Source organism: Mugil cephalus, chromosome 20 (genome assembly GCF_022458985.1).
Source record: "Mugil cephalus isolate CIBA_MC_2020 chromosome 20, CIBA_Mcephalus_1.1, whole genome shotgun sequence".
NCBI lineage: Eukaryota > Metazoa > Chordata > Actinopteri > Mugiliformes > Mugilidae > Mugil > Mugil cephalus.
In genome coordinates this window covers 17,027,269-17,042,096 of record NC_061789.1, presented here as the reverse complement: position 1 = coordinate 17,042,096, position 14,828 = coordinate 17,027,269, and the positions used below count along the sequence as shown (strand labels likewise).

The following is a 14,828-nucleotide window of genomic DNA, read 5'->3' as shown; positions in this document are numbered from 1 at the left end:
AAAAATGACTGATTGAGATTCTGAGCATCACCGTCAACCAGAGTGGAGCTAATGGGTGCTGATGAGGTAAGAAGTTAATAGGAGGGAAAGAGTGAGCGGGAGAAAGTAAAATGCCAGGAGATGGAGAGATAAAAGAGGACGGAAGGCCTCTTCGCGACGAGGGCCATGAATAATATATGATCGAGCTGCTCATGACTTACATGGCACACTGGACTGTCCGTCATGTCCAGCTGGTGCACAGGTTCAGAGAGAGGATACGTCAGCCAGTCAGATGCAGTCTGTCCACCTGAGCCGGAAACCAGTCGACAAAACCCTGCAACATCACAGACATTTGTCCTTAAACTTGAGGTGAAGGGACGTCTACAAGACTTACAGGACGCTAGTGTTTACCACCTTACAAACTGCGTTTATTTAGTTTAGAATGCGTGATGGTTCTTCTGGCACTGAATACAACTGGGGTATTTTTTATGAAAGTAGAGGCGACAAATACAACTTAACTTAAATCCAAAGAGCAAAACTAACGCCAGGTTACTGCTTAAAAGTAGAATATTTCCCTGTATTTGTTTATATATTTATATCCTCAGATATAGCCCGGAGTTCTCTCAGTGAATATACACTATGGTAAAAAAAAAGAAGCATGTATGTAAAGAGTACGGGAGTGGATGAATAGGAGAGAGAATGATAGCTAGTTTAAATGGCGGATGGTTTTTCTACCTATTGGGAAAAGCGCTTTACAGACACAATGACACATTTACCTACTTATTCACACAGGCTCACACATTCACACACCAGTGCAAAGCACTGGGAAAAACTTCAGCGGCTTCAAGGACACTTCGATACCTAATACACAGTCCACCTGGCAAACACTCCGGCTCATGAACAGCCTCTCTACCACCGGAACGACAGCTGCCAGTGTAGAAAAAAGACATTCAGTGGAGGGAATATTCAAGTCTGAGGATGTTTTCGATACCTGGGAGTTGGTCGCCTGCGCTCAAGTGCTTGCTGGTATGTGGCCCTCAGTGTTTGACACTCTCCCCTAACAAGGTAAGTCTGGCTTCACACTGTAACTTAAACCGGTGAATTCGGGTGATCATGCAAATAGAAACGTCCAAATTTTATAACCAAGAACCTCTGCCTTCCCATTATTTCCATCTGTTTGCTCACTTTTATTTTCTTTTATTTCCTCTTACACCTCTCTTTCATTACAGAACCATGGGGCTAGGAGCTAAAGCTTTCTGAGACGTGCCCCCAAGCCCTTTGTCTTGCTCCTTGGGTTCCTGTCAACCTGAAGGTTATCTTTAACCACATTCAACCTCATTTATTCTACCTCTTTGACCCTTATCTATCTCATGCCATATATTAAACCCCTGTCCTCCCCTACATCAGTTTGTGTCGTGACAATTAATCCATCAGTAGTGACAGCACGAGTTGAGCCATGGTCTGTGTTTGTGAATTACCTCTTTTGTACCACCGCTGTGTGGCTATAGTCCATGTTGTGTACTTGTGTATGCATAGCAAACAAATATAAACCTGTTGCTAACTTTCTGAGCCTGTATCATCTGTGAGACACATTTCCTTATTCCTGTCTTGAAGAAAATAATACCGGAGACCTGTTGGTGTTTTTGCCTCTGGGCTTGTATATTTTACCGAGCAGGAAGCTGCTCAATGCAGAGATGCAACTTGCTGAGTAAGTATCTCTGATCGCTTGACAAGCACACTGCCAGGGTTTTCTCATAAAATGACATCTGCTGTTGTGTTGTTGGTTCTGGAGCTGATCACACGGCAAAGCGAATTAATTTTGAGTGCGCTCGAACTCAACATTTTTTTTTTTTTATAAGTTTTCAATTCACGCTCTTGGAAGAAATGTTCAGCCGTCCCCGAGGACTTAGAGGGACCCAGTTTGCCCTGGTTGTCGTCTTTCCTCCTCCCCATCTCGGCCGCGCGAGTCCATCGACCCAGAAACCCTTCAGCACATTCTGTGGCACAATAGATCTGCCCTCGCTTCAGTGGAAACCGGCCATCTGACCTTATTAGAGTGGGGCTGGGGAGGAATGTCAATGATAGCACGACTTGGATGCGAGGTGATGAGGCAACCTTGGCAGGGGGCAGAGGTGTTTTCACTGTATATGGAAAAGATAAAAGGTAACTGCCACAACAGATCAGTCAAGTGAGCACTCCATGCGCACATCATGAGCACTAACGCACGCAGCACATACTGTACCTTTCACTGTAACCTTCAGACAAGGTCCCAAAGACACTGTAAAGTCAGAGCTGGCAGGGTCCTCTGAAGAGAAATGCATAACTCTTTCCCTCTCTTTCCCGTCATCAGGAAATGAATGGTGAGCCAAGGCCGCTACAGTTATATGAAAAACATTCACACTCATCTGACCCTTCGAACTGCTGCTACTGCATTTATAACACCACAGAAACAATAAAGATCAATGGAGACAATGAGCCACATTCAGTCAGCAAAGTCGCAAAGAGCGAGAGCCTGACACAGCTATTATGTGGGATCTACTTAGGTGGCTTGGGCAGGTGTCATTAGTGGCCATTCCCCCCCCTGAGAAGCACCTCGGCCCATCGGGGAAACACACTGAGATCATCCTATACACTGTACGCTGGTCTCAGGCGCCAGCTGTCCAGTGAGGGGGATAAAAACCCAGCAGTCCACCTGAGCTGCAGCAGCAGGCTCCATTACATTTGTGACATCTCTAAAGCCAATATGTGTAATTGGCCTGTGCTAAAAAGTTTGCCAGCGAGCAACAACAAAAAAAAAAGAATTCAACAATTACACTCTGATGGAAAATGCTGCAAAAGCACCAAGACACATGGGGAAATGTGTCCATTTACCGAAATGTTGCACTTAAGCACAAAATTGAGGCCTGTCAGATATCATGTGGAAATATACACAAATAATAGGGGTAAAGAAGTATATTTAGAAAAGGGACACTCAGACTGAGTAGACTACCATTCAACATGTCTGTCAGTCAGTTTGTTTTTTTCTTTATTTTATATTATTGTGCTATTTTATATGCATTTTTATTTTTAAAAATATCTGAAGGCTAATGTTAGCTAACTAGCTTAGCCAAACCCCCCGAAGCTAACACGAGCTAACACTTACCATTGGACCGTTACGCCGCCATTAACAGGTTTGCTTGAAAGCTGGCACGAGGACGAATCTGGAAACTGTTGAGTTAGGGAGCATGCGCAAATAAGCAAATTTATTTTAACTATATATATATATATATTTTTTACTATTAAAAAATGCAATAATGCACATAATAGCACACATAGGAAAACGATAGCATCAAATGCATTTAACAAAGGTCAACTTGAATGGACTCATTTGTAAGGGAGTGTTGGTTCAATCGTCTCATCAGTCATGGAGCTGTGTTTACCGTCTCCTCGGTCTCCTGTTAATCCGTCGCCGTTAAAAGTCTGAAATTACTCAGAAAAATTGTAAATACTCAGAAACTGAAAATCAATCTAGTCTTGCTGTTATTTAGTATTAGCATAAGTGTTACCATTATAACAGCAGCACGCTAGCCATTAACTTAGTAGTAACTGAGGCAATTTCCTGTCAATTAAATTTGTCTTATCTATTCTACATGGACATAAATTCAATGCGCACGTGGGTTTCATAGTATATATGACGGTAACTGCTATTTTTCTAAGCCTCAGTCTAGATAAGTCTAGATAGATAGCATAAGGCTAGTATAAGGCTGGGTTAACTTCAAACTTCATTCATCGTAAAACGGCTGATGTTTTTTGAGATCAACGTGATACACATTAATGATGGTGTGACTTTTTTTCCAACAAAATTTTAACAGACATCAGAGAGAGACATTGACATTTACCTCACACAATAGGGAGAAATCAGCTGACATCCAGTTCTTCCTTTTAATCTCCCATAACTTTCTGCGTTTTTGTTCACTGGGGAAACGGTGGAGTTTCGAGTTTCCCCGATGCCGTGCTGCAGTCGTAGGCATATTTTAATGTTGAGTCCAATTTTCTCTGTTATTGCCACTTCTTCTATGGGTGAATATTGGTTAAAAGTCTCCAGCATGGCGCCCGTGAAACACGTGACCAGATCAGAACCAATCAGCATAGCGGGATAGCTCAGACGCTCCATTCACTAGTTGGCTGGACTATCTCAAATATACGTGTCTATCCATTTATGAGGACAGGTAAACTATTTCGCGACACAAGCATAAATAACGTGTCTTGTGAAGAAAGATGTAAGTATTTATTTCCTTGAATTTTCCTAAAATAATGGTGCCGATATATTTGACTTACTTGAAAACAACTTTAAAGTAAAGCATATGAACAGCTCTTCAAGGCACCTCCACACACAATCTGGATCAACATAGTAGTTCACACATCAAAACCTCAGTGCAGTTCATCCACGTTTATTGAAAACACTTTAACCATATTAAACGATCCACTCTGTTGTTGCTCTTCTCAAATTCAGCTGAGTGAAACCGAAGCGTTCTCGGCCTCAGCATTAACCCGCTGCCAATCCTGCGTTTCCATGGCGATGTGAAAGGCTGGAGATGACCAGTCTTTTTTAGAAAGGTGCAGTCACTGGTGAACTCTTGTTTTTCTTTGGCGTGTTCGTGTTGTGCGTGGGTGGACGGTCAGAATTTAAAATACCAGCCCAGTCGCAGGGACGCTGCTGAGCGCCTTCTGTGGCTTCCGCGTGCCAACGAGCGACCGTCAACGCAACACAAACACGCGTGCGATGGAAGATTTCGCCTGCAATGTCAAAAGACATAAGGGACAAAACGTCGATTAACGTGATTAAATACAAGCGCTGCGGCGCCTTAAAATAGACATGTGCTTTTTTTCCCCCTGCCCTTTACAAGTCATTACCAGTGTCCAATGATTGATCATCCTCATTGTTACAGTTGATCGATAAAAAATAATGGTGCAGTGCCTCTCTCTCCCCTGGGAGGTCATCAGAGATGGGAGGAGTATATACAGTACATTCTTTTATTAAAAAGACAGTGGCTTAGGTTGTTAATACTGATGTATTATTGCTTTATATCTTATTTAATATGTGGTTTATCCGGTGGTTTCCCAATTAAGGGCAAGTCCCCTCTAAAGGGTCAGGACATAAATCTGATGATGAATTTGTTAGGAAAGTGTCTGGACATGGACTTGGATTTTCCTTGTTGTTCTTTCGTAGTATCAGTATCAGTTTTGGGGGGCCTTCATGCAGTGTGTATTTTCTCGTGCGAGTCTTCCTTTTTTTTTTTTTTTGCTTCTTGTTTTGCGTTTCATGCATTTCCTGGTTTAATTTAGCATCCTTGTCCCATTCCCACCTGTGTAAATGTCTGGTACACGCTTATTAGTCTCACCTGATTCCCTTTTCCCTCCTCAGTTCTCTGTGTGTATATATATATAGTCTTCTTCCCTCGTTCTTTGTCCGCTTGCCCGTTTATTTCCAGCGGTGTTTGACTGGTTTACCTTTGTCTTGGTTCTCATCGTGTTCCCTCCTTCCCTATGGGTTATGGTTTGTGGATTTCTGCATTCACCTTTGCTAGACTCTATCTGAACTTGTCCTACTTCAGTGCTCAAGAACCTTTTGTAATCCATTTATTATATTGAATTGTATTGTGTCCAGCAATTGGGTCGCTACACCTGGCCTGAAGGAAAATAATGCGTTGCTTTTTATTTGTTTGTTTGTTTGACATGTTCTTTTTTTTTTTAGCATCTAAAGTTTAGCCACTTTAAGGGTAATATGTTGCTCAATACTCATTAGATTGCATTAGATTTTACATAAAGTGTATCCAGTTCAACTAAAATGTTAAATGCAGCTGAGAAACACTCTCAGTAATGACATGATGTACTGCAGGAGTAGAATTGCATCAGAAATACAAGTGAGGTCAGAAATCATCATATTTGGTGGAGTGCCTTAGTTTCCACCTCAGGAGCTCTGAGAGAAGCAAATGTGTCAGCACGAGGAGGGATGCTCAAAAAAGGTGGAAGCCATGCCGGGGTGAGCAAAGGGTTAATGTGCTGTGAAACTACAGAGTGTGATGTCACACTTGAGGGTGAGATTTAGTGGATCCACAGAGAGCCCCCTGCCAAAGGTCAAGTGCGGCAGTGGTGTTAGGGGAGAGTGTGACCGCGCATCCCTTATTTAAATAATTTCCTGTCATTTCAGTTTATTATTTCACGCGGGCTGTGGCAGGGGAGAGGGGACGGGAGGCGGAGGGGGATTCAGATCCTTGGCGGTGTGAGAAGATGATGAGAGAAGCCTCGGCTACAAGGCAGGATCTTTCGAAATTAAAAGATTACCAGGCCGTGTCAGCGAGCGTCTAGTCGTTGCGATATAAAGGGCGCCAGGAGCTAATGCAAAGTGAGAGCTGATGTCTCCACGAGGGTGTGATCACAGGCTGCTCTCTGTTCAATGAAAGAGCCAAATGAAAAACCCCTTCTCCATCCCCGCGCACCGCAGCATCCGTGCTCCCAGCAAAATGGAAATCTGCATCGCCGTCCGTGTCCAGTCTCCCGCTATCCCCTTTCCACGTCTGCTCAGTTGCTCTCTATAAATACATAAGGTGCTGTTTCCAAGGTAACAACTCTATGGAGAATTGGCCACCTGAATTTTCAGACGGAGCTGGAAAGGAGGGTGAACCGCGGTCGGCTGGCTCTCCGACTGTCGGGAACACATCCTCATCTCCACCGGCGATGTCTGTCACACGCTAATAACACCATCATCATACAACGTATAGGGCCCAGGCTTATGACAGACATGTCTAAAAATGAGCTCCACTAGTGCCAGGGTGTCCGTTTGATGCCTGATCTGTGTCTGTGGGTGAAGGTGAATCATTTCCATGTGGATCCTGTCATTTAACTGATTGAATATAATGGCTCACTCATTAGTGGGATTATCACACATAGGGGTCCCGTTGTATTGACAACTCGGTTTATAAAGAATACTTTTAACAACATCTAATTAATGCTCATGTTTTCAGTTAACCGTCGTAGGCGAATGCTTAAGGATATTAACGTTGTCCCTTAACTGCCTTTACTCCTTTATTTTACCAATCATAGAAGTAAGATATTGAGAACTTCCGTGTCACCAGTGTGCCCTCCAGCGGCGGCAGGGAGGAACTACAACACTAGATGTTCTAAAACAGTGTGATTACAATAACGTGATATAGCAGCTTTCTGAGACGTGTTAATGTAACTGCCCTGTAAACAAACTCAGCTCCTCTGAGCGCGTTGATTGACAGGTGACGCGCCGAGGATGGTGTGAAGAAGCTGAATCAGCACATTTTACTGAACCAGGACACAGGATTCATGAGAAATCTATAAATATAAAGCTCTGACACAGCAGCATTTGTGCTGACATGTAAAGAAATATACTCATTGATTAGCATATTGGGTCAGAGCTGAGTCACGTTCACGGCTTAGTATCAACTATCACTTCTTTTCGTAGTCCACATTAAGTTCCTGCGAAACATGACACGAGTCGAGGCCAGCGTGGAAGATGTACAATAGAGATCTCTTTATTATTATAGTGCATTTATCAGATGTTAGAAGATGAGCCTAAAAAAAAACAAACAAAAAAAAAGCGTAAAGGGTAATCACACATATGCACACGCCACGTCATTTGTACGGAAACCAAAATTAAAGCTTCACATCTGAACAAAAGACTAAGTGGATGAAGTTTTAAACACACTTACAGGGTTGAATATACATTTGGATCTCTTGTCGTTTACCAGATTGCGTCTCTACCGATCAGATACATAAGAATTACCATAAGGATGAAGACTAATCAGTTACACAGCTTAAAAAAAACAACAAAAAAAAAAACAACAAAAACTATATATAAACGTCCAGTTGCAGAAGATAAAAAGGGAACATGAGTGTCCCTTTTTGAGGTCAGTGTAATTATGTGACCAGTCTCTCGGTAAGTAAGGGGCGTGCACCGCTCAAGACAGTTTCCCTATTAATCACAGGAGCCTTTGGGGATCGACGCATCTGAGAGGAACCAATTCTGCCCGAGCCGGCGCGACATTCTTACTTGTACATTTCTGCCGTCTGCTGGTGAAGAACAATGAGTTTATTGTGTGCGGGTTCTCGGCTGTGGCTGGGAAGATAAAACTGCTGCGCTGTGCAAATGGTATAATTTGATCTCAATAACAGCGAGGGGGGACGCGTTGCAGCTACACGCACGGAAAACACCATAAAGCCCGAAGCACTGAGGAAGCATTTACAGAGCTGACCGATAACTTCTGATGCAAACGTACTGTCTCAAGCGGCGGCGGCGGCGGCGGCAATGCGGCCAACGTTGTGTACGCGCGTGTGTCTGAATCCGAAACTGAACACAATGAGCCCTTTCTCGGCAAAACAATTGGTCCCGGGAACATTCAGCTCACGGCATGGATCAACAATACCAATATTAAAATACAACAAAAATAAAATAGACCCTAACCAAACAACTACATACAAAAGTAAAATAAGCCTACCAGTAAATAAAATTTAAAAAAAAGCCAGAGTGGGAGCAACTCTAAAAAGGGCAGGGTTGTTCTAATGGGGCTGGGTGTAGCTCAAACACAGAGGATACACACATCCGCCATCCGCTACACACACACACACACCACCATCATCATGTAAACATGTGCTGAAACATTTATTGCCTTTTCTAGACTCGGACAGAATGAGTCATTTAATCGACAGGGTGGAAAAACAAGACATAATGAGCCATAAGTGACACATTTCAGAACTCATTTAAAAAAAATAAAAAATAAAAATAATCCCCTCAGTAACTGAAGCTGAATATGACCCATTAACAGGATTTAATATTATTTTTAAGATGCCCCTAAAGTCAAACATTTTTTAAAGAATGTGAACTGCTCCAGGATGTCAGATGTCACATTTTATTTGACCAATAATGACAAAGTTACATTGTGGTATATTGCATGTGTTCGCAAGATGAATAAGCAGTTATCAAAAAAAAAAAAAAAAAGGCCTTAATGTTACTAGCAGATGTAAAAACTGAATTATTATGTTACCTTTTGGTTCTTTTCTCCTTACAAAACATTCTTGACGGATGACACACAGCACTCAACATCTTGTTCTTTGCTTTGCAGAAACCAGCGCCTTTGGATGTGCTGACACTGGGGGAATGAGGTGACTTGAGAGCTAACCGCGTTCAAGGCACAGCAGGGCTGCTCCCACTTAGCTCTCACACACACACACACACGCATGCATTCGTTCATCCCAAAACACTCATTCACTCCAACACATCCATACAGTACACAGATGCAGGGGAGCACCGGCCTCCGGTCTGACGCTTTAGAGGAAATGGAGAAAAGAGAGAGACCGGGGCCGGTGCGGACTCCCAGGACACTGCAGACGGGGAGGGAGGGGGGGGAGTTGGGAGCGGTGGATCATTTTGCGTTTTTTAGCTGGCTCGAGAGCCAGTCCAGACCCTCGTAGAGGCCGTCCCCGCTGGTGGCACAGGTGGCTTGGATGTACCAGTTGCGGTGACGCAGGGAGTGCAGGGTCAGCTTGTCCGTGATCTCGGCTGCATTCATGGCGTTGGGCAGGTCCTGGAAGAGCAGAGACACGGTATTGTTATATATTACGCAACTAATATATTAACATCAGAGGACTTTCATTTAAAATAGGTTCATATTCTTTTATCATATCCATTATATGAGAAATTCACCTGTTTGTTAGCGAACACAAGCAGCACGGCGTCCCTCAGCTCATCCTCAGCCAGCATCCGCATCAGCTCCTCCTTGGCCTCGCCCACGCGCTCCCTGTCATTGCTGTCCACTACAAAGATGAGGCCTGCAAACGGAAAAAGTATGAGTATGACGGAGCCAACAAGGGAGAAATACCTGCACCACAAAGAGGCATCGTCGTGATTTCTCTCACCTTGCGTGTTTTGGAAGTAGTGCCTCCAGAGCGGCCTGATCTTGTCCTGACCGCCGACGTCCCACACTGTGAAGCTGATGTTCTTGAATTCTACCGTCTCCACGTTAAAACCTGCAAACCAAATCATCACGGGAGTTTTAGTCGCCGCGCCGCTCCGAGGCCCGAAGCCATCAGTCACAGTGAGTGTGAAACTATGAAAACCTCACCGATGGTAGGGATCGTAGTGACAATTTCTCCCAGTTTGAGCTTATACAGGATGGTGGTCTTTCCAGCAGCGTCCAGTCCGACCATCAGGATCCTCATCTCTTTCTTGCCAAATAACCCTTTAAACAGGCTCGCAAAATTCCCCATGATGACTCACCTGTAGGAGGAAGCACATTATCAAATTGTCAGGTCTAGGTTAGTGACAGGTAATGAAATTCTATTAAAAAAAATAAAATAATAATAATAATATAAACAGATAACTACTTTCCATCAAAGGGTTTCTAGCTTCTACATTCATCATTGTGTGCATTTTAATGCCTCTAAAAAGTGCTTCTCTCATTTCCCCAACTTCCGCTTCTTACAAGAGAGAAAAAAAAACCTGTTTGCCTTCTGAGCGCACGCTGCTGTGACTCCTCCGCCCAAGTTAAACAGAAGCCACTAACAGCTACCTAGAACAGGCACCGCCGTTCACAAGCCGACGATTGCGAAAAAAAGCGCCGCGTTAAACGAGAACCAATCCAAACAACTACACCCATTCATCTGCACCCAGAGCTCAGCGTTCCTAATAAAAATATAATAGTGATATGGCAGCTGCTTAGACCGTGTCAGCTGACGCCAGCGTTCAGCGAGCCCCACATTCTGAGTGTAAAGCCTTACCACGTGTACGAGATGTGTGAAGTTTCATACAGAAATACCACAGAATGAAATCATCCAGCCACCGCTGCATGACACAAAGCAAATGGATTTCACAGCAGAATACTTTCCAAAAAATGACCTTTCTATCACTGGTTAATATGCACATCACTCATTCAGTAACCTGGTTGATGTGTCTGCCTGTAAAACTTCAGAAGGCAGTGAAAAATGCCTGTCAAAATCTCCTTAAACTCAAGGTGACACGAACGCTGTGTTTCCAACAAAAAGCCTAAAATCTAAAGAGAGAATAGAATAGGATGGAAAAATACTTTATTCGTCCCCTGGAGGAAATTCGGGTGTCCAGTACACAAACATGCCAACATCAACATAACACACCAACAAAATCAACGGTGCAAAGGAGAAGAGACTGGTGAGACTGGTAAGACTGGTAATATGTATAAGACTGTAACCTAAATTAATACATTTAAAGACCAGCGGTGGTGGACAACTTTGTGCTTTTGCTTTAAAATAATATAAACAATACATTGTCAAAATAGCGGCCGAGTATATTTCTGTTAATTCACTGTTGAACTGACAACCGCTGCTCTTTTCCTCAGCCTACTCTGACACTGCTTTGACGTGGGTGACTTCAAGGTTTCCAGACATTGTTTGTTGGCAACGTGTCTCGGCTTGTTTTGCTCAGCTGTGTGTTGTCGTGTATGTGCGGGTGAAGACTGCAAGTGTGATATGGTGCAAAAAGCAAAAACAGTATATTTGTCAGAACGAGAATGAGTCACGTTGATTCTTTGGGTAGGTTTTGTAGTGATGGGTTACATGCATTACATCCCCCTGTCTGTGGAGTTATTCATCAAATCCCAAATCCTGCTGTTAAGAGTCCTAGTTATTGGCAGTTTAGGTTCTGATTATTTCAGCCATAATACACGTATTTATTAGCTTTTTAAGGACACTTGATTGGAAAGAAATTTTACAGATTCAGATATTATTTCTGAAGGGTTCTGACCCACATATTTGAAATGTAATACTTTAATGGGCAATCAGTTTTTTTGTAAACTGATTTTCTGCAGATCTTTTGGAAATCAGTCCATAGTTGCTGGCGCCCACATTGTTTAATCTTGGAGAGAAACACAGGAAAAGCAGCTGACTCTACAGTCAGGACCAGTCGTCTGAACGGTGTATTACACAGCAGCAGCTCCAGAACCTCGTCTCCGTCTCCATAAAACGCCTTCAGGCGTGAAGTTTTAGGTCACCTGAATTTTTAAGGCACCCAGAAGCTACACAAAATACAACACAAATACACAAATCAGTGTAATTAATTATGCATGCAATTTCCGTGAAAACAGACTCGGGGCATAAAAACATGCTTTGACTCATGGTAAAACGTGAGACGCCACAAAACAAGAACCGATAAAAATGTGAGCGTTTCTGTTCAGTCAGACTTCGTACGCGACCGTTTAACAGCCTTTCAAGATAACTTCACAGCTACAGCGTGGACGTGTGATGAGCAGCTGAGGCCGATCATATGGCAGGAATGTTGTAAAGTTGACAAACGCCGATCCACCCGAGAACAATTCCTCAAACTCTCCATTGAACGCACACCATACTTGATGGTGAGGGAACTGATGGAGACTGAGTTGACACAGCACCAGAGAGTTAACTAAAAAGTTCATCCACAGAGGAACAGGCATACGACTTCATTTAAGTGTATATGTTGCCTCGTTTCCATGCCAACCTCATTCCTCATTTCTGTACTGACTCTGCTATTTTACATTTGTTCTTTCAAATTTACTACTATTCATCTCGACTCGATACTTCTGCTTTATTAACCTCCACAGCAACCACTCATACTGTTACTGGCAGCAGGCCTGCCGTCGCACACAATATGCTGCCTTTGCCCACCCACCTTTGTGTATTTCTTCGCTTGCTCTTTAATTTTCTGTGCAGCTATTTGTCCTCCTAGAGATAAATAAAGTTGTTTTCTGATTCTGATTTCATTTCCATCCCAAGAGTCTGAAGTGGGGAAACAAAGTGGCTATTATGGTTCCTACTTTAAACATAAACAGCTCTATATCCACATTCGCAACATGAGAACGTGAATATAGCTGAGAAAACTGAGAACTGATTTAATAGTGAGCTTTGGTGTCATGTAATGAGTACGAGTGATGCGTCCCTCAGTTGGTTTAACAAACAGAAGCAGGCAATTCTGTTTGAAGCACAAAATTCAATAATTATGCAAAGGTATATGCTTTCATTAGAGGGCTAATCGGTGTAGTAGATTAAAAATAAAATCTGTGTGAGGTTCAACTAAAGCAAAACATAAATATTCAAATTGGGGAAACCATTCAAACATTACACTCAGCCCTGTCCTCATCATTTAAGACATTCAAAGCAGTGACTACAAACCACAGTCTTATGACATAACAGATAATAATCATGCACCATCTGTACCTGCCACCTGTCACTGACACAAAAGACATGTAATAAAGGGCCAGGCTCATCTATTACAATTATACTCATGGGTTAAAAACAATAAGGAGCTGACACTGTCCTGCAGTTCACTGAGGAAATATGAAAAGAAACTACCTTGACACAGGACAGGTAAAAACACACATACAAGGGTCCTGGAATTTAACCTAGGGTGCATGCAAATATTTCCCAGCATGTTGCAGGTCGAGATTCAATTGTACTCCATTCAACAAACACAAAATGCCCATTCATCCAGGGTTTGCCATCCAGCTCCTCAGACTGAGGAGGAAGTGCCACCAAGTAGCTAAAAAGTAGTTCTTTGAGGAAACAGGATTGACAAGTCGCATGTGAAATGAAAGCAAGTTTAGAATAGTGGGAGAATAGTAGCAATACAAGTCGAGGTTTTCTGACATTTGCTTTCAGGCTGACAAAATAACCTCATTGTCCCTGTGCAAGAGGTAAATTCCTGAATGAACTAATCACACTGGGAATCTCTGGGCCGCCTGGTCTAGACCTGGGAAACGGGTTTAAACTTTATTCGATTTTTTTTTCTCCTTAAAATTTCAGGCACTTAGAAGAATCGCATATGATTTTTTTTTAACACATCTTCAAACGTCATCCCTTTCCCAAACATTTCCAAATAAACTGATGCTGCGGTGAAAACAGAAGATGCACGAAATGAAGCTAGTTTGTGGTAGATGTCGGTGATGCTGAAATATTTCTGCTTTGCCTTCAGCTATGAATGTAAGACTCAGTCAGCTGACTAACACCCATAAAACCAGGCGATGGGTTTATGTGTTTAACGTTGACCTGGATGAATTTCCAGTGAATGCCGTTAAAGCGACAGTAGATGTAACGCCTCTATATTGTTGTTTTTGGGTGAGCTAGCAATAACACAAAAAACGAGATTCATTTTGACGCTATGTGACAGCTCATTGATGTTAGCTTACTAGCTAACATTAGCAAAATGAGAATTACATCAGCTAAATAGAACTCAAAAGGAACAAGAAGACAGCGGCCAATATATTTACTGATTGTCGTTAAGAGGGAGTTTGTGTTCAGCGGTCAAATGTCATACAAACTCAATAAACCAACACAAACCGGCTAAAGTTAAACTGCAATGGAAACAGACAACGAACTTAAAAGTATCCGTCTTCAACCTTCCACATTTTAAGAAAACTATCATTATAGCGTGAACTTGGTCTTTTGGTTTATATAAATAAAAATACGGCTCAGAAACGTTTAATATTTCTGAATTACATTTACCTTTACTAGCGCTTCTCGGTCCTTCTTCGCTGGTCCAGTCCAACAACAAAATGGCGTTTTCCGGCTTCGACGTCTTCTTCTTCTTCTTCTTCTTCGTCATCTTCCTTCGTTTGTTCTTCTACGTATTCGCAGGGGTTGCAAGCAACGAAGCGGTCCAACAGCACCACCACATGACGCAGCGTAGGAAATTACAATAATCTAATTATCACAATAACCTAATTACCAGTAAAGTTGATCTTTTAATCTCTTTTTCTTTCTTTTTTTGAGATCCTGTAATACATCAGTAACATGCATGCATGGTGTAGGTAGAAGCATGTTAGATATAGATATAGATATGTGCT

General features: G+C 42.6%; 1 protein-coding gene across 1 annotated transcript; it reads right to left on the bottom strand.

Moving 5' to 3' along the window:
• Positions 1-7,497: 7,497 nt before the first annotated feature.
• arf2a (ADP-ribosylation factor 2a) lies at positions 7,498-14,613 on the bottom strand. Its single transcript, XM_047571928.1, has 5 exons — positions 14,488-14,613; positions 10,107-10,261; positions 9,901-10,011; positions 9,689-9,813; positions 7,498-9,569 (listed from the first exon to the last, which is right to left on the bottom strand). Exons 2-5 carry the CDS (start codon positions 10,249-10,251, stop codon positions 9,408-9,410), a joined length of 543 nt encoding a protein of 180 aa, XP_047427884.1. The 5' UTR covers positions 10,252-10,261; positions 14,488-14,613; the 3' UTR covers positions 7,498-9,407.
• Positions 14,614-14,828: the final 215 nt, after the last annotated feature.